The sequence below is a fragment of the Mustela lutreola genome, chromosome 5, assembly GCF_030435805.1.
Source record: "Mustela lutreola isolate mMusLut2 chromosome 5, mMusLut2.pri, whole genome shotgun sequence".
Taxonomy (NCBI): Eukaryota; Metazoa; Chordata; class Mammalia; order Carnivora; family Mustelidae; genus Mustela; species Mustela lutreola.
Genome location: NC_081294.1, coordinates 50764294 through 50783508, shown reverse-complemented (window position 1 = coordinate 50783508; position 19215 = coordinate 50764294). Strand labels below are relative to the sequence as shown.

Genomic DNA, 19215 nt, shown 5'->3' with positions numbered 1-19215 from the left:
AGTGTCCCCCACCACCACCTGATACTCCTGCCCTGCGGCCCACATGAAGAGTCAGTGTGTTAAAGGAGCCCTGGGTCTCTACCCTCAGAGAAGTGGATGGCAAGGGTGCCAGGAAATGTGCCCACCCTGCTTCTTGAACAGCAGGGGGTCGGGAGTATTGCTGTCCACATTCAGGCCTTCCTCTGCCACACTGCTGAGCCCACAGGGGTCTCAGGGCCAAGGTTTGCCCTGTGTAGCCATCCTCCAGCCTTTCCCACCCTTACCCAGCTAGAAACTGCCCCACGACACCAGAAAACAAAAACAAAGACAAAGAGGTTCAGAGCAAACAGAATGTTTTCTTCTTCCAGCTTTCCTGGTGGCTTTGGGGCCCTGGCTGCTCAGGCCAGTCTCTTGCTCACACGCTCATAGGTCACACCTCCGATGGTGGAGATCTGAAAGAAGCAGCCAGAAAGAGGGAATCATTGCAGGGGTCCCTAAGTGAGACCGAACACAGCTCGGGGAAGACAGGCCTCCAGTCCCAGCCGCGAGTAGAAGTGAGCAGGTCGCACCACTTCTCTGAGCCTCAGTTTCCCAATTTGTTACACGAGCTCCTGTGTAGACTCAGCGAGGCAAAAGTGCTAAACAGATGTGAGGGCTGACGGGGCTCTTTGTATTGTAACCTTCCATCTGTCCACTGAAGTTCCACCTACTCCAGGCACTTCCCTTGTGTTACCCCATTTAATTCTCCCAACAATGCTGTAGGATTGTACCCATTATAGAGGAGTGAATACTGAAGTCTGGAGGAGTCAAGTAACCCCTTTAAGATGGAGAGGCCACACTCAACTTCACCACACAGCATTTATGGGGCACCTAATCCATGTGCATGCCTCTGCCCTTGTGCGTGCGTGTGTGTGTGTGTTCATGACAACCCTGAACTCCGGGCACTGCTCACAGCACGCAGACTCCATAGTCAGGAGCCTCTCGGAAGCAGGAAACAGGTTTCTTCAGTTCTGGAAGATTGATCCTCGTCTTGGACACAACCTGCTTCTGGTTCTGCCGCTCTGGGTGCTCCCCACACACCTCACAAGCTGGGAGCTTTGCTTCTGGGAGTCAGAACCCACTGGCTGACATTTCATGTAACAATGTGTCCAAAGCATTTATAGATTTTCTAAGAGGTTAATTTCCATCCAGGAAAAAATGGAGAGTCACTTTTGTTCTTTTATATATATATTTTAAAATACTGTGCATCTCTTTAGTTGTAGATTTTATTTATTTGTTTGTTTGTTTGTTTGTTTAAATTAAAGGTCCACTAGCCTGGGGAGAGCTGGCAGAGAGCCTAGTCTAGAAGTCAGCCTTTGGGACCTGCCTCCACCACAAACTAGCTTTGTGGCTTTGAACAAGTTACTTGTTATCTCTGAGCCTCTGTGGCCTCTCTGTAAAAACAGAATAATGGGAGGTCATGTCTCCTCTTCGGTTTCTAGCTGGGTTTGAGATGAAGGAAAAAGAATACGAGGGAGAAAAAGAGAAGAGAAGATGGGGGAAGGGGGTGGCAAACCCCACCTCCCGCATCACTTCCCTTCTGGAGAGTCTTGGGGAGGGCAGTCTGGACCCCAGGGAGCTCTGGCCCAGGACATGTGCTCCCAAGGGGAGAATGAAGTATGGAAGAGCCTACCTTTGCTTTTAACTTCACATCCATTTCTTTCACCTAGGGAAAATTCTGGAACCCCAGGGGAAGAAACGGAAGTGAGGTGAAGGGAGAGCAGCCCCTCCAGGCTGTGTTGACAGAGCACCGGGCGTGGGAAGGGTCCAGCCACAGATGTGTGTGTTACCCCTGCCAGCATTTTTTCAAAGGTTTAATTCATTGCCAACGTTTAGTAGTCTGAAGGTTTCACAAAGAAGTGCAAAGTTCCAGCTTCTCTTAAAAAATCAGAAGATCTAGCAGGGAGGGCTTGAAGTCCCTTGGGGGAGTGGAGCAGCATGGTGGCTGCCCTTTTGGGGCTCACCCAGACTCCCCCCTTGGTTTAAACTCGGAGGAGGGTCCCATGGGCTTCCACGCTTGGGCCGCTGAGGCGGCAGAGTCACTGCCAAGCGTCAGTTCCCAGCACTGTCAGAGAAGCTAGGTGCCCTCCAGCTAACCACTCAGCTCCTAGCCCCTCAGTGCCCTCACCTGGAAGATACAGGGAAACATCCCTACCTAACAGGGTATTGTGAAGGTTGAATGAGATGATGTCCCCCGGGCACTCTAGGGGCACATGGGAAATGCCCCTAGAGCCAGGGCTGGAGGCAGAAGAATGTTCTCATCATCGTCCCAGGAACCAGCAGACACTCACCTCCACCAGCTTGTCACCCACAATCTCCGAGGTCTGGCGATAGTTGGGGAACTCCACCGTGATCTTCCCACCCTCCATGTGCACGGTGGCCTGGAAGAGAAGCATAACACGGAACCTGAGCTGGCAGAGGCCCCCAGATGTGGGCCAGTCCCCTCTGGGACGGGACTTGGCTCGGAGGTGCAGGACATAGACGACACACACAAGTCCCTCAACCTCGCTGTGCCTCAGCTTTCTCACCTCTGAAATGGGGGTAGTAACGGTACCTCCTCCAGAGTTCCTAAGAAGACTAGGATTTCATAGGACATATGGGAAGTGCTTAGAACAGTGCCCCACACGTAAGGAGCACTCCTTGTTAACTGTGGAGTCGGTTAGGATCCTTATTGTTAGGATAATGATGATGTCATCTCGGATGTGGATTGCAGCATTGTCATTGTAAGCAACCTAAACAGCCATCCGAGCTCTCCACCAGTGAATAACCTCAGTGTCTATCAATGAGGGCGTGTTAAAGGAAGGGTAGCATTACCATACTGTAAGATACTGTGTGAGCATTAAAAAGAATAAGGCAAATCGATCCGTGCTGACACAGAAGGACATCCTGAGAAATTAAAATCCACAAGTGCCAGAAGATGAACTTTAGGAGCACTCATTCTGTACTGTGGTAGCCATGGCTGGGGGCGATAGAGGGGACCCAGCATCGGTGGAAGATCTGCGGGATCAGGTTGGGTTAAGAGAGGACAGTCACCTTTTACTTCTTTCTTAGTAAGATTACAGTTTCGGACCCACGAGAGTCCGATTCTAGGGCTATGCATCGGTAGGCTACGCAGGAAGGCAGCCCGAGCAAATGGTTATGGTCTCTGAAGCCAGGCTGCCTGGGCGTGAAGGTCTGCCAGCGCTGTGTGACCAGGGCCACGTGACTGAACCCCAGGGCTTAGCCTAACTCCCTCCTCTGTAAAATGGGATAGTAACTGTTGCGACTTCGTAGGATTCGCTGCATTAATGTGTGTGAAGTATTCAGCAGGTGTGTGGAATATACATTAAGTGCTTGGCAAGTGTTAGCAGTTTTTAACAGTTTTGTTAGTGTCTGTTAGAGGCCGAAGCATTAAGAACGGGGAGTGGCTAACTTGCTGAGTAACTCAAGCGCTTAAGGCTGGACGCTAGACTCGAGAACCGAGCCTCAGTTTGGGGTGGAGCCCCAGGGAACAGGTTTGAGACCAAGAAGTTAGCCAGAGGCTTAGGGAAAGAGGGAAGGGCAGCTAGTGGCTCTCTCACCTTGAACTTCTTGCCTCCCATGGTCTCCATGTCACACTCCTTGCCGATGGTGAACTTGTTGGTCATGGAGTGGCCGCCCGGGTAGTGCTGGGACCAGGTGAAGTTCTGCCCGTCCTGCTGCACCTCCGTGACAATCTTGAAGTTTCGGCCCTTTTCGATAGCATCACTGGGGAGTCCTGGACCAGGGATGAGCAGAACAGCATGTAAGAACTGCTGACAGCCTGTGGCTCTGGGGGAAGACTTTCCTCCCTGGTGCTGGCTAGCATGATGGTCAAAAGCACAAATCCCAGTTCTACCATGAACTAAGAGCTTGGATACCTTTCTGAGCCTCAGTGTTCCCATCAACAAAATGGGGGTAATAAGGTCCATTTCACAAGGCTGTTGCGAGGATGAAATTAAAGTGATTGTGTCTTGTAAAACTCCTGGCATATAATTGACAATAAATACTAGCTGCTCTTCTGACAACACTATAACACAAATAGAACAGACACTGCCACACTCCTAGGGTCTTAGATGAACGGGACCATCAAGACTGTCTTCTAACACTGGTGTTTCACAGATGAGGCAATGAAGACCCAGATCAGGAAACGGGCTTTCCAGCCTCTCCTCAGAGGCTAACAGCAGAGCCAGGTCTACCACTGAGACTGGCCCCATTGCAATTCTACATGAGGCTGTTGTAGGTGACACCAAGTCACTGTTCCTTCTGGGCCACTCCCAGTAACTGACTCAGAAGGGCTCTTGTCTCCCCGAGGCCCCAGAGCGCACGTGCCCTGCTCTCAGGGCCTCTCCCTTGGGGCCTCCCTCTGACTCTTGACAATGGCACTGCCTCGACTTAGAGAGTGCCCCAGGATTTCTGCAGGAGTGTCATGGCCACGGTCCCATGGGTTCCTCACAATGGGCGCTACAAACGGAGCTGTGAAGGGGAGCAGTTTTCTAATCTCGGCCCACAGTTCCTAGCGCAGTAAGAGGCCCATGTTTGTTGAATGGCCAAATGAATGCATGGCTTGTCACACCTGGCCTCTGGGTCACCTCTTCCCCAGCACTACTCATCATCTCATTACTGGGTCCTGGGTGCTCATCATCTCTGCCCCTAACTGACAGCGTGACCTTGGGCATGTCATGCTGAGGCAGCCCATCAGGAACCCGGGCTGGCCCTCGCCTGTAGCAGGTCTTCAGTGTATGTATGAATGAAGGAGTAAACCAGTCAAGTCTGCACCTCACCAACTACTGGCTGTGTGTCCTCAGACTAGTAACTCAGCTTCTCTGGGTTGCAAGGAGTTTGGGTTGGTGGCCCCAAGCTGGCTGTGACAAACTAACCCAGGGAAGGGGTCCTCATGCCCTCACTCACCAAGGCGCTTCATGAACTCGTCATAATTCTTGTCGCTCTCGAACTCGTACTTGCCACTGAAGGCCATTCTGCTGGGACAGCTGGAGGATGAGGAAGAAGGGTCGTGGTGCTGAGGGGCCCGGCGCCCCAGCTTATAAATTGTCGTCACACGCTGGGGCTCGGCCCCTAAGTCACCCCACCTCTCCCTCCAGCCCTGAAGAGGAAGCAATTGCTGTTTTACAACATGGGCAGGACCTAGCCCAGCAGAGCCTTGAGGTTGTTCACCTGGGGGAGTGCTCCCTCTGCCACTCCCAGCAAGGGCGATGGCAAGGCCAGAGCTTCCGAGGTCTCAGCCACCTCTGCCCTCCCTCCCTCCCTTCATCCTTCCCCTACCTTCTAGCCATGCTCTGCACACCCCTTACTTACTTGTTCAGCCCCTCATTCATCCACCAAAGCACAGGGAGCACCTACTGCTTGCAGGACAGGCACCGAGATGACACGGATGGACGAAACATATGCCCTCACCCCAAAAACTTCCAGTCTGGTTCAGAGACAAAACACAGGACTGCGGAGGACCCTCATGCAGGCAGAATGTGACCAGTCCCTAGACAAACACCGATGTGTGGCCTGGGGCACAGGGAAGGAGCAAGCCGGCAGCTGGGGGGCGGGGAATCTTGGCTAGGAGATGGCATTTGATGCTGATCCAGAAGAAACCATAGGACTTGGATGTTTAGAGAAACAGAGGGTTGGAGAAGGTGGGAAATACAGGAGACAATACTCTAAGATGAGGGAACAGTGTGGTGGAGGTGGGAAGGGCCATGACGAAAGGAAAAATGAGTTTGACTGCAGCAAAGAGCCCTGCAAGGAGAGACAGAAGCAAGTGCTGGTAATGCCAGCAAGGTCAGGCAGCAGCCCAGGGGCCCAGGGAGCAGCTTGGAGCAGGAGCTGCCATGGTGCACCGAAGACCCGCCACATGCCAGCCACAGGCCAGGAGCTCGGTGGATTGTGTGTTGTTCGAAGCTCACAGCTGGCAGGGTGGGGCTTCAGACCCCAGACTTCCAGGTCCTGTCCCACCTGTCTTACAGGACTGCTCCCTAGATCCGACTGACCGTGCCTTCTCTGAGGACTTTCCTTTTTCTTATTATTAAATATGAAAATTTTTGCAAGTCGGTCTCCTTTTCCAGAATCAGCTCTGCGTGAATCCCTATCATTTCTTTCTTTCTTTTTTTTTTCTTTTTGAATCCACATCATTTCTGTCTAAAGCAGACCTCACCACAGCTCTGGGACCCAGTGATTTCTGAGCAGGTGAAACCTACTTTGCCCCATTTTGCCAGTGTTCAGTCTCCAGTCTTGGAATTCCTTACTCCTGCCAGGGGCCTTATTTTTTAGAAGACCATAAACACACACACATACACACACCCACATCCTCATCATCTTTATCATTGTCACGGATTTTCTGATAAGTTACATATATTAACATTTCATAAGTCAGAACAAGTAACAGTCCCGTCGCTTGGCAGAGATGGTCCTTGATAATAGTTTGTATCTATCCTTCTGAACTTAAAACATACATATACTTCTTATGTAAATGAGACTATATTGTACCCGAGTTTGTTTGCTTTTTAAATTTTATTGATTTGTTTTGAAAGAGGGCACAAGCAGGGGGAGCAGCAGGCAGAGGGAGAAGGTGAAGCAGGCTCTCCACTGAGCAAAGAGCCCAATGCGGGGCTCGATCTTTGGACCCTGGGATCATAACCTGAACTGAAGGCAGACGCTTAACCCACTGAGCCCCCTGGGCAGCCCTGTAACCTCATTTTTATGTAATGATATGGGTCCATGTCTGTATCATGACATGAAGGTAAATCCTTTTAAACCCTTTGAGTTCATATTCTATTGTCTGTATGTTGTGATTTACATAGCTATTGCTGGATTTTCAGGTTATTTCTAAACTTTTTCTATAACAAATAACTCTGAGATAAAAAATTTTTCAGGGGCGCCTGGGTGGCTCAGTGGGTTAAGCCACTGCCTTCGGCTCAGGTCATGATCTCAGGGTCCTGGGATCGAGTCCCCGCATCCGGCTCTCTGCTCAGCAGGGAGCCTGCTTCCCTCTCTCTCTCTCTCTGCCTGCCTCTCCATCTACTTGTGATTTCTCTCTGTCAAATAAATAAATAAAATCTTTAAAAAAAAATTTTTTTTTCAGTTTTTTGCCCTTGACAGTCAGCAAATAGTTCTTATCTACATTAACTGTCTATAGATTTTCAAAAGTGGGGGTGCCTGGGTGGCTCAGTGGGCTAAGCCTCTGCCTTCCGCTCAGGTCATGATCTCAGGGATCTGGGATCGAGCCCCACATCGGGGCTCTCTGCTCAGCAGGGAGCCTGCTTCCTCCTCTTTCTCTGTCTACCTGTGCTCTCTCTCTCTGTCAAATAAATAAATAAAATATTAAAAAAAAAAAAAAAAGTGGTGGCAGGTACTCAGGCAACCAGCCTAGAGAGCTTGTTCGGTGATTCTTCATTCTCGTGGTGTTTTCTGGACAACCACACACCGAGACGGGATGGAACATTCCTTATTCCTTTGGCCCAGACAGCTTTGTTGAACGTGGCATGAATGTGCGTTATCTGGAGTTCCCATCTCTTTCATGGCATTCTTTGAGTGCCCGAGGGGCGCGCTTCCTGAAACCCACTCTGTGGACGCTCCTGTGAATGGTGATGCTGTGTTCTCCGGTCACGACCCCCTGCCGCCCTTCTTTGCCGGAGCCGGAGCCGCTCTGCCGGGGCTCGGTTGGAAAGTTGAGATAAACGTTCTCTTTCACACCCTGGTATACATGTCAGATTATTTACTAAAGGATGAATTTCTAGATGGGAAATCCGTGGAACAAAGGGGTTTTGTATCTATGTTTATATCTGTTACTCGGCTGCCTGCCGGAAAGCCTGGAGCCGTGTCCGCTCGCACCTCGAGCATGTGAGGATTTCCCTTCTTCGATACTGATGACGACAGAGCAACGGCAATAATGGCTACATTTATCAGGTGTTTATTATGCACTGGGCACGCCGCTGAGTGTGTTACACAGATTACCTCATTCATTCTTCAAAGGGAGTTTATGAAGTCAGAGTCATTTTCCCCATTTTGCCAAGGAGGAAACAAGGCTTTAGAGCAGTAACTTGCCCAAAGCCACAGAGCCCCTGTGGAGAATGCCAGCAACTGTCAACAGCATCTAAAGACATTTCCAAAAATCCTCCATAACCCATCGCCCTGACTCAATAAGCGTTCCTTTTCTTCTGCTTTCTTCCTCACTCTTTCGTGCTTCTGTCTCCTCTCTCATCCTTGTTTTCTTTATCACAGACCTCAATTATGGCAGATGAATAAGGGCTATAATCACTACATAAATGCAATACACCACTCTATTTTTCTTTGCTCAGCATTAGTTTGAAAACACAGTCCCATGTTTCCATGGAGCGGCCACGTTTATTATTAGAAATGGATGCATAATGTTTACTGGTGGACTTTTGGGGGGCCCAGCTTACTCCATTAAATGTGAGACCACAGTGAGTTTCTTTATATGATTTTTTTAGAAAGCGTTTCCTTGAACTAAAGCCCCAGGATGGAATCACAAAGTTATGGGATCTGGAATATTTTGTTTTTAAAGATTGATTGATTGATTGATTGATTGACTGATTTGACAGAGAGAGGGTGAAGGAGTAGGGTAGAGAGAGAGAGAGAGAGAGAGATGCAGACTCCCCACTGAGCATGGAGTAGGGTCTCAATCCCAGGACCCCTAGACCATGACCTGAGCCGAAATCAGGAGTCCAACGCTTAACTGACGGAGCCACCTAGGTGTCCTGAGGTTGTGTTCTTTACAGTGCAGGCTTGTGAAAGGAAAGAAAGTCTTGTGAAAAATAGAAATTTCTGGGCTCTGACCCTCAGAAGTTCTGAGTTGGCAGGTGGGGGAGTCCTGGAATCTGCCTTTGCTACAGTTGTGCTGTAGTGGTTGTGCTGCAGTTACCCTGAGAAGCTCCAAGCCAGAGGATGTGCAAAAGAGCCAGTAGGATGGACCACATAGCCTCCCCGGGGCCCCACCTAACTTCCTTTCCCATTGACCTCCTTCTGCATTGTCAGAACTGTTTTTTCCTCAATAGCTGCTCATCCAAGGTCAGCATCAAAAGCAAGGCAGGTGTGGTGGGGGTGTGGGACAGGACGACATTGGCACCTGGACGCCTGACTCAGCGGTGCTCCTCTCCCCTTCATGGGAGTTTACAAGCGCATCTGACCCTCTATCCCCCCTCCCACCCATGCCCTGCCCCTTTCCCTTTTCAGCTGGGGTCCACCTGTTCCTTCAGTTACTCATTGTGAACCTTCCAAGAGGGATAAATGAACTCAAACTGCCTCCATATCACAGTGAGGTTTTATGGGGCAATTGAGCTAACAGAGCGACTCTACCCAAGTGGAGGTCAAGAAGAGCCCCAAGGCTAATACCCCGAGCCACCCCCACTTCCCACCTGGACTCTGGCTCTAGTGTCAAATCAGCCACCATTATTCTGAGAGTAACTAGCCTAGGGAGTGAGAAATGTAGATGCTTTAGTCCCTGGTTGGAGGAGAAGCCCTCTGCCTAACCTCCCCACCCCAGGACCTTCTAGCACCTTGCTTGGAGTAAGTGATTGGGGTTACACATACCTTAACCAAACCTCCTTCCACTTCCTTCCTCAACCAAAAATCTGCAAGTGCAACTTGGAGTTGATCCTAGAGTGTCAAGGCTCAGTGGGATCTTTGAGGACAATTTATTCCATGATTGATTTTCCTAGCTGTGCTCTCAGGACTCAGAGAGAGGCTAAGAAACTCAGCATTCCCTCAGGACACCTAGTTAGGACTTTGTTAACATACCATTTAAAGCAGACGTGTTAGAGACTCTGAGGCTAAGAGGACAGGGTTTGAATCCCAGATCTGCCACTCACTGGCTGCGTGACCTTGTACAAATCATTTATCTTCCTGTGTTTCTGTTTTCTCATGAGTTACTTAAATAAGTTACTTAATAGGTGCCTGGGTGGCACAGTCGGTTAAGCGTCTATCTTTGGCTCTGGTCATGATCCCAGGGTCCTGGAATGGAGTCCTGCATCAGGCTCCCTGCCCAGAAGGAAACCTACTTCTCCCTCTCCCTGTAGCTCCCCCTGCTTGTGCTCTCTCTCTCTCTATCAAATAAATAAATAAAATCCTTAAAAAATAAATAAGTTAATTTTTGTAAAGCATTTTTCACAAAGCCTGGCATACCTCATTTCGTTGTGCTTTACTTTATTCTGCTTTGTAGATGCTGCCCTTTTTTTTTTTTTTAAACAAAACCCCATGTTAAGCAAATCTACCGGTCCTATTTTTCCAGTAACATTTGTTCACTTTGTGTATCTGTGTCACAATTTGGTAGTTCGAGCAATATTTCAAACTTTTTCATGACCATTATATTTGTGATGGTGAGCTGTGATTCGTAACTATGACTCACTGAAGCTCTGATGATGGTTAGGACTTTTTTTTAAAGATTTTATTTATTTGACACAGAGAGAGAGAGAGAGAGAGAGAGAGGGAGTACAAGCTGGGGAGCAGCAGAGGAAGAGGGAGAAGCAGAATCCCTACTGAACTTGATCCTAGGACCCTAAGATCATGACCTAAGTCGAAGGCAGGCGCTTAAATCACGGAGCCACCCAGGCACCCAATGGTTAACATTTTTAGCAATAAAACGTTGTCTTTTCAGACAGCCGCTACTGCGCACTTAGTAGACCACAGCATAGTGTAAACTAAGTTTTATATGTGCTCAGAAACCGGAAACGTCGTCCAACTTGCGGTGGTCTGGGACGGAACCTGCAATGTGTGTGAGGGTTGCCTGTGTGTAAGTGTTAGGTCAGTGTTGCCAGGACTGGCCAGTTGTGCGGCTTCACTGCTACTGTGTCTGGTCACCAGCTTTGCAGTCATAGTCATCTCCCTTTCTGCTAAGTGTCAGAAGCCCCAGAGTTTGGTCCTCATTCTTGTCTGTTCTGGGAGCACTCACGCCCCTGGTGAGCTCGCCTGACGAAGGCTTTGAAGACCAGCTTTATGCAGATGCCTCTCCAACTGCTCATCTTAGACCTCCCCTGCGGACGTAAATCCAACTGACTACCTAATAGCCTTGCCTCATGTCTTATGCCACCTCAAGCTTAACATGTCCCACAGCCCTGGTCTTCAGCCCTCAACAAAGCCTCCTTGATTGCACTGCTCCAGCTCAGCTGATGAGGAATCCGAGGGACCAGCATCTATTCTAAACCTGCAATGTGCTAAATGTTTGACAGGAGTTAATACTCAGTTCTCTCAACCAAGTGGTTGGGTAGGTCCTGATATCATCCCTACTACGTAGATAAAAAAACAGAGGCTCAGAGATGTCACACTCAGGTGTGAAGTGGAGATGACAGTCTGGCTTCAGGTCCCTGCCCTCATGTCCTCTGACTAAATGCAGCAGTTTAGTTTGGATGGAGCTTCCAGAACCAGCCAGGTATTGGAGATCATTGTTGATCTTGCCATACTTCGAGAGTGATACCAAAGTGCCAGGCACCATGCTGACTGTTTGACACAGGGCACCTCGAACTTCCAAAAGAGCTATTATTATCCCTATTTACAGAAAAGAAAGTCTAGGCTCAGAAAGGTTAGGTGACTTACCCAAAGTCACACAGCTTGTTGTTGATGATGCTTGTATTTGAACTCAGTTCTCTCTGACCTGAGGGGTGCTGAACGCCACTGTGGATCCTGCCAGATCTCCGATGAAGCAGAAAGTCAGTCTCTGGTTCTAATGGCAGAGTTAGGACCCATGCGTTCGTTAATTCATCCAATCTGCATTTCCTGAGCACCAGGTTGTGTGTTAGGAGCAGTGATACACAGCAAGAGAAAGCAGTCCCCACCCCCAGTAAATGAAGCTCCAGCCTCCCAGATGATCCCCTTTGCCCCACTCCACTCCCTAATTTTAGGCTCACTTCCTTTCCTATCCAGCCCGTCGATGCATCACGTCCTCTGCCAGGACCATCAATTGGGCTGGGCTGGGCAGTTTGTGTCAATGTTCATTGGTTACTTTGGCTTCCTGGGCCCCATCCTTGAACAGCCCCCTGCCAAAATTGTCTTTCCACCTTCCATCTCCAGGACCGCTGTCTAGAATTAAAAGAAAAGGCCCAGTGCAGTGGAAGGGAGGGCAACACTGCCACAAATTCATGGTTGTCCCTCAGTCATGTTTCCAACACTCAGTAGTCCTTCCCCTCATCACTGGATACTTATCAGCTCTTACCAAGTCTTGTACATCATTCCCAACACCCGAGTCCACTGCAGCCCCAGCCATCACTTTAATGACCATATAACAATCCACAGTACGGATGTATCTCAACTTATTCAACCAGTCCTTATTGTTGGACAACAGGAAAAAGTACATGCATGAATGGGAGACACCACGATGGGGAGAAAACAAAGGCATTATTGAAGACCATGAGTTAATATGAATAGTATTATTTGAGGAAGGCAGGAAGAGGCTGAGGTTCTAGTAGAGGTTCATGGGTCCTGAGATTTATGGAGAGAGTGAGCTCCAGTGAACTGAGCAAGGAGGCAACATTCTGAACACATTTATGAATGTTCTGGAGTGGGTCCCTGGCTTTCATCAGGTGTTCCAAGGGGGCCTCCCCAAAAGTGAAAAGCCACTAATCTGGTCTATAATTTTTAACATAAGCACTGATCAGAAAGGCCCAGAGAATTTATTAAAAAGATCAGTGAAGTGAAAATGTGAGTTTAAATCCCACAAAGGCCTGGGTTCAAATCCTGGCTCTTCAATTTCATTTGTATACCTCTAAGTAAGTTACTAAAAGTTTTTGAACCTTTAAAAGAGGAATTTAGTGGCATCTGGGTGGCTCAGTGGGTAGAGCACACAACTCTTGATCTTGGGATTATAAATTTGAGCCCCACCGTGGATGTTGAGACTACTTAAAAAATAAACATATAAAATCTTAAAAAAAAAAAAAAAAAAGATACCCATGGATCATAAACCAGTCTGGGGCCGGGGTGGGGGGTGCCTGGGTGGCTCCATGGGTTACGCAGCTAGCTCTTGATTTCTGCTCAGGTCATGATCTCAAGGCCCTGGGATCCGACGCAACAAGGAGTCTGCGGGAGGACTCTCTCTCTCTGTCTCCCTCTGCCCCTCCCCCTCCCCCTGCTCATCTCAAATAAATAAGCAAGCCAGCACAGGACAGTGACCTCAGAGATGGTACTAGAGATGAGATGGGAAGTCCTATAGCCTTCCTTCTGCAGGGCAACCCCTCACTGGAAACAGTATCGAGCAGACAGGAAAACCCTTGTTTTCTGTTTCTGCTCTGTCTCCAATGGTTCCGCTCTATTTTTGAACTGATGGAATGTCTGACTATTGCAGACACAGACCTCCAGGTTGCAAATAAAGAAACCCACTCGAGCTGGCCTAGGCCAAAAGGGGGAACTTACTAGGTTAAACCATATGTAATTGCTAATATTTGATCTTCTTGACCTTACAAAACAAGAATTTCATACGGTTCAATCTAATGTACGGATGCACAGCCGACTTGGAGAACCCAAGGGGTAGAAATGGAGACAGGGAGGAACCAGGACCAGGAACTGGAAGCGCCAGGAGCCAGATCTTCTGGCGTCATGGGCAGCTTCTCTCTCTCTGTGTACTTGATCCTGGCTTCCTGCTGTCCTTTTTCTCCTGCCCGCCCGCACCCAGACCTTCAGGGCCTTCTGAGCAACTAACAAAAGCTAAGTCAGAAGATGTAATCTGATGGGTCCATCGTGAGTCAGGTGTCTGCTCTAGTCCAGCCGTCTGGGGGCAGGAAGGCAGGGGTCTTTAGTGCAAGCAATGGAAACAGATGTGAGCAGAAAAGAAAGTTATTGAAAGATTATAGATTAGATCACAGAATTGTCAGGCTTGGAAAACAAGCCCAGACATGAGAGGATAAGCAGCTAGAACCATGGCCTCAGTGACATCACAGCAGTGCTTTTGTTGGGATCTGCTGGGCTGGGCAGTTTGCGTCCTTATCGATGGCGACATGGCTCACTGGCATTGCAGCCACCGTTGCCCTGGGCAGTGGGTATGGCCTCCCTAATCTCCCAGTGCCCCGCACTAGAGTCTCTCTTTTTTTTAAAAAAAGATTTTATCTATTTATTTGACAGAGAGCACAAGTAGACAGAGCAGCAAGCAGAGGGAGAGGGAGCAGTGGGCTTCCCACTGAGCAGAGAGCCAGACTCAGGGCTCCATCCCAGAACCCTGGAATCAGGGCCTGAGCTGAAGGCAGACATTTAACCGACTAAGCCACCCAGAAACCCCGGGGAATGGATTCGCTCATCCCTGCTTCTTTGCATCACCAGATGCAGAGGAAATGTCCCAGTGGGAGTGTCTGATTGATCCGAAGTCATAAGCAGGTACCTCATTGCCACTGGGTGAGGGGCACAGGAGTTATCTGGCCTTTGCAGCTTCCTATTAGGAAGTGAACCCCACCTTCCACCAGAACCATGCAGTGGTTCTGCATAGATGAGGCTGCAGACACTCCAACCCACCAACAGGGCCACCGCCCGCTCGGGTGGAGAGGGACAGTTTTTGAGGAAGGGGATTGCCGGAACGGGCAGATGCCCAGAAAATGTCCACAACAGTGACCTTTCCCCCAAGATCCTGCCCAGCTCCTGTGCTGTGTTCTCCAAGAAGCCTTTTTCTGCCCCTAGTGTAGTCCACCCTGGCCAGGCTTCCTTCTGCTTATAACCTGCAGGGGATTGAACTGTTACTGCTGCTTTTCTACCTGAGATTGAAGCAGCAGGAGAGCAGGAAGTTTGCCACATGCATCTCTGTAATCAGTACAGATCACCCAGAGCGGACCCGTGGTAGGACTCCAACCAGTCCTTGCTGGTCGACTCAGACATTAGTCAGGGCTCCTGCAGATGCACGTAACAGACACTGATTCTTAGGGATCAGTGAACAAAAAAGAAATTTCTGGGGAGGGTATGGGTAGCTCATAGAAAGGTTGGAAAAGCGAAGCCACCACATCTCAAGACGGCACATAGCCCCAGGCAGCAAGAAGGTAAGATGAGCGACTCACCTTCAACGGTCCCTCATCCTTACAGTGTTCCACTTAAGACTCCGATAACCAGCTTGGCCAACTACTGGCCGTTACCACTTGGGCGGGCGACTAAACTTCTGTGCTTGGGTTTCCACGCTGGCAGAATGGGGCTAAAACAGTCAAACCCATCTGCCGGGAGGATTGGTAACCCCGTACATGAAGACAAAACGCTCGGAAAGGAGACGGCACCTGCTCTTAATGGAGAGAGGGGAGTGCACGTTCTTTCAAGAACTGCAGGTCCACTCTATGATGCCTTAGCTACTAAGGCCTGGAAAGGAAGACTGCTCACCCCGACATCTGCAGGATGATCCTGCCTGGGGCCATCGCTGGGAAGGAGGAGGAGAAGTGCAGGAAGCAGCTCCAGCAACATCCAAACAACCTCACCTCCACACTCGCAACCCCAGCAGCCATGACCCTCAGAAAATATGGCTTCAGGCCAAAGTCAGGTGCCAAAAGGTCTTCATCCAGTTGCCTGTGCAATTATTCATCCTCCCCTCTCCTGCTTCTGGCTAACTGTGATTAATTCCTGTGGCCATCATAGGAATCACTCCTAATGAATTTCTAATGAACTCATTTGGTGTTAATGCAGTATGTAATTCCGCAGGACACTCATTATAATTTAGCCTTATTAAGTCTCTAGTTATTGGAAACTACTATTGCTCTAAGCTCATAAGCAGGAGAAAAGTAATTATCCGGAGGAGGCCGTTAAATTATGGAAAGGATTGGACATTCGGAGAAGGCTGGCCAGTGGCTACTCCTATTTTTTTTGTTTCTCCTTGGGCTGTACTGCTCTGTGGAGAGGAGCCAGCCGTGCAGGTCTTTGCGCTGAGGCAATGGTGCCCTCTCTGACCTTCTGTTCAGGGATGTCAGAGCTGCACCGGCTGCGGCCTGTGTGGTGGGAGTTTTAAGCCCCATCCAGAGGTGGCCCTCTTCCCAAATGGTCCACTCGTCTCCCGCTTGCGTCTGAATTTACACCGCCCTGGCAGATGCTTGGGCCTTGAGGCTCTGTTGCCTCTGGGGGAGGTGTCCTGTGCCACACCTCAGAGGTCACAAAGGGTGACAGATAGGCTATCTTATCTGAACATCACGGCATCCCTGTTATTGTCATTAAACTCCTTTGACAGATAAGAAGATTGAAGTGCACAGAGGTGAAGCCACTTGCCCAAGGTCACTGGGCGCCAGAGTGGCAACGGAAGCTGTATCTCCAGGGGTGCCTGGGGGGCTCAGTCGGTTAAGCGTCTGCCTCCGGCTCAGGTCCTATTCCCAGGGTCCTGGAATGAGTCCCGCATGGGGCTCCCTGCTCAGCAGGGAGCCTGCTTCTCCCTCTGCCTCTGCCTGCCACCACCACCACCACCCACCCACCCCTGCTTGTTTTCTCTTTCTCTCTCTCTGTCAAATAAGTAAAATCTGAGAAAAGAACCCACATTTCCAGACCCCCCAAGTGAGCTCTCTCTCTCCAGCTCACCTCTCATATACCGCCTGGCACATTTCTCATGCACACATGACTCACATTTCCTGCCTAGATCAGCCATCCCTTGAGGTTGGAGCTATGTCTGTGACCCCGTTACCTGTTTGACTGGCCTTGGTCTAGAGGATGGGCTGCCAGGCCCCCTTGGTAAGGGCAGGGCACGCCCCCTGAAGACCTGGAGTGTTCTCTCATGTGAGAGTTCATGTAGTTCTCTTCTCGCCTCTCCCTGAAATTTTCTCCCGGTTTCTCACCACCAGCTTTATTACTTTTAACTAAAATGTAGGGGTGCCCAGGTGGCTCAGTTGGTTTAGCAAGTGCCTTCAGTTCAGGTCGTGATCCCAGAGTCCTGCGATCAAGGCCCGCCCTGGGCTCCCTGCTTCTCCCTCTCCCTGCCGCTCTGCCTACTTGTGTTCTCTCTCCATCTCTCTAATAAGTAAATAAAATCTTTTTTAAAATGTAGATTAAACATTTTTAAAATTTGAAATCATTTTCTCCTGGAGATAAAAGTAACCTGTGCTATTTGAATAAAATTCAGAAAAATGCAGAAAATTCTAAAGGACATTAAGGATCCTCTGTAACCCTCTCACTCAGGTGTAACTATTGTATAACAGTTGGTATAAATATCTTTCAGCCTTCATGATATGCACGTATAAACACACATATGAACATTTTATTCATGGGATTCTACTCTATATATTTGTATATACTATATGTATATGTACTATTGGGAAATTTTTTTAAAAGATTTTATTTTTAAATCATCTCTACCCCCAATGTGGGGCCTGAACTCACAACCCCAAGATCAAGAGTCACAGGCTCCACTGACTGAGCCAGCCAGCCAGATGCCCCTGGAAATTGCTTTTTATTAAACTTGGGAACATGAAATTTCTGAAAGATGAATTTACATTGTCAAAGAATAAAAGCTAACTTCAGAATATTCTCGGCAACTGCTCTGGGTTAGGAGAAAATATAGAAGAAGGGGAATTTAGAAAATAAAGCCCAAAGCATCTCATACACAAGCCAGAAAGGCAATGTGCTTCTTGCTACCTTATCTTCCACAGCATCTCCTTCATGACTGTGCATATCAAGGGCATGGGAAGAGCAATGGGTGGCAGACGAAGGTCTGAGTGCAAAGTCACATGGCACCGGGGTCAGGATGAGGGAATGGGCCATGGGAATTTAAAGGTAAACCCAGGGGCCTGACGTGGCCCTCGCCCAGCTCCCCAGCCTCATTTTCTGCTGTGCCCTCCTTCTTTAGCTACAAACTCATTATCACTGGACTCACCCACACCACCTCTGCTACTTTGCACCTACTTGCCTTTACACATACTTTTCTGTCTCTCTAGAATGCCCAGTGGCATAAATGGTGAGAACTCACTTTTGTGCAATACCTAAGTCCATTGTTTGCCTAGAAAGTAAGCAAAGAAAACTCCTTAGAGAGCCAAGTAGGTTTTGGGTCAATATGGAAGGAAGTGTTGGGTGGTTTCCACCCCTTCGAGGTGGAAACAGACTCCTCCCTGCCTTTCTTAGTGCTCTGTTCAGTTCGGTGTCCATGACCATGGAGCCGCTGTACACACGTAAGGCACACTGGAATTGACCTCCTGCTTCCTGGGCTGTGTTCCAGTCTGCAAGTCCCTCTTTCCTAACTCTTTCCAGAACTTTCTGTCAGTCTTGGGTGAGGTGCTGTTGGCCTCTGCCTGTGGTTTCTCATCTCGCTCACAGCCAAGCAGACTCTTGGAGCTGTGGGTATGTTCATCATGGCTGTTCAGACATGGTGAAGGCATGGGCGAATTTGTGTTGATAGCAATGTGACCAGTATGTGTATCTTTGTGCCTCTCTGTACAGAAATGCGCATTGCTTAGGTGCATGCATGTCTGTGATACTGTAAGAGGAATGCACACACGTGTGAGAAAGTGTATGTATGTACACATACATACTGTAGCTCTGTGTGTCCCTGTAGCTCTGTGTCCCTGTAGCTCTGTGTCCCTGTAGCTCTGTGTGGGAGAATGTGTGCTCTCCCTGTGTATAAGGTGTGTACACATGTGGAGTGTTATGCACTTGTGTGTACATACAAAGCAGAGTGCGTGTGTGTTCAGCTGTAGTTTTCTGTGAACGGCTCTGGGTCTGTTTGTACACAGACATGTGGGAGTGTGTGTTTACTGAAGGGAAGAGAGATATTAATTGGATGCCTAGACTACAAGTAAAAACAAATAGAGCACTAAAAACCCTCAAACAATAGTTACTATCTCACATAACTGGAGTTTCAGAGACAAGGAGGAAAGGACTCTCAAGCTGACTGAGTGCATTGATCAAAACATCTTTAAGAAGCTGTGCTTTTAGGGCATCTGGGTGGCTCAGTGGGTTAAAACCTCTGCCTTTTGCTCAGGTCATGATCCCAGGGTCCTGGGATCTCGGACTCTCTGCTCAGCAGGGAGCTTGCTTCCTCCTCTCTCTCTGCCTGTCTCTCTGCCTACTTGTGATCTTGTACAAGATCACAGATAAATAAATAAAATCTTTAAAAAAAAAAAGAACCTGTGCTTTCCACCTCTGAGCTGGGATGCAGTATCCTTCTGGTCACAAAGTGACTGCAGCATTTCCAAATCCCACACTGAGACACTAAGAATCCAGTAACAGATAAATGCATCTTTGCTTTTGGGGTGACTTTCCTAAGAAGGAAAACACAAGTTTTTCCAGAAATCCCAATCCTATTCCCTGCCCCCCACC

The 19215-nt window shown here is 48.9% G+C and overlaps 1 protein-coding gene across 1 annotated transcript; it reads right to left on the bottom strand.

Annotated features, from left to right (window-relative positions):
• Positions 1-315: 315 nt before the first annotated feature.
• Positions 316-5084, bottom strand: FABP6 (fatty acid binding protein 6). The gene is made up of 4 exons (XM_059173459.1): positions 4927-5084; positions 3579-3754; positions 2310-2399; positions 316-431 (listed from the first exon to the last, which is right to left on the bottom strand). Exons 1-4 carry the CDS (start codon positions 4991-4993, stop codon positions 378-380), a joined length of 387 nt encoding a protein of 128 aa, XP_059029442.1. The 5' UTR covers positions 4994-5084; the 3' UTR covers positions 316-377.
• Positions 5085-19215: the final 14131 nt, after the last annotated feature.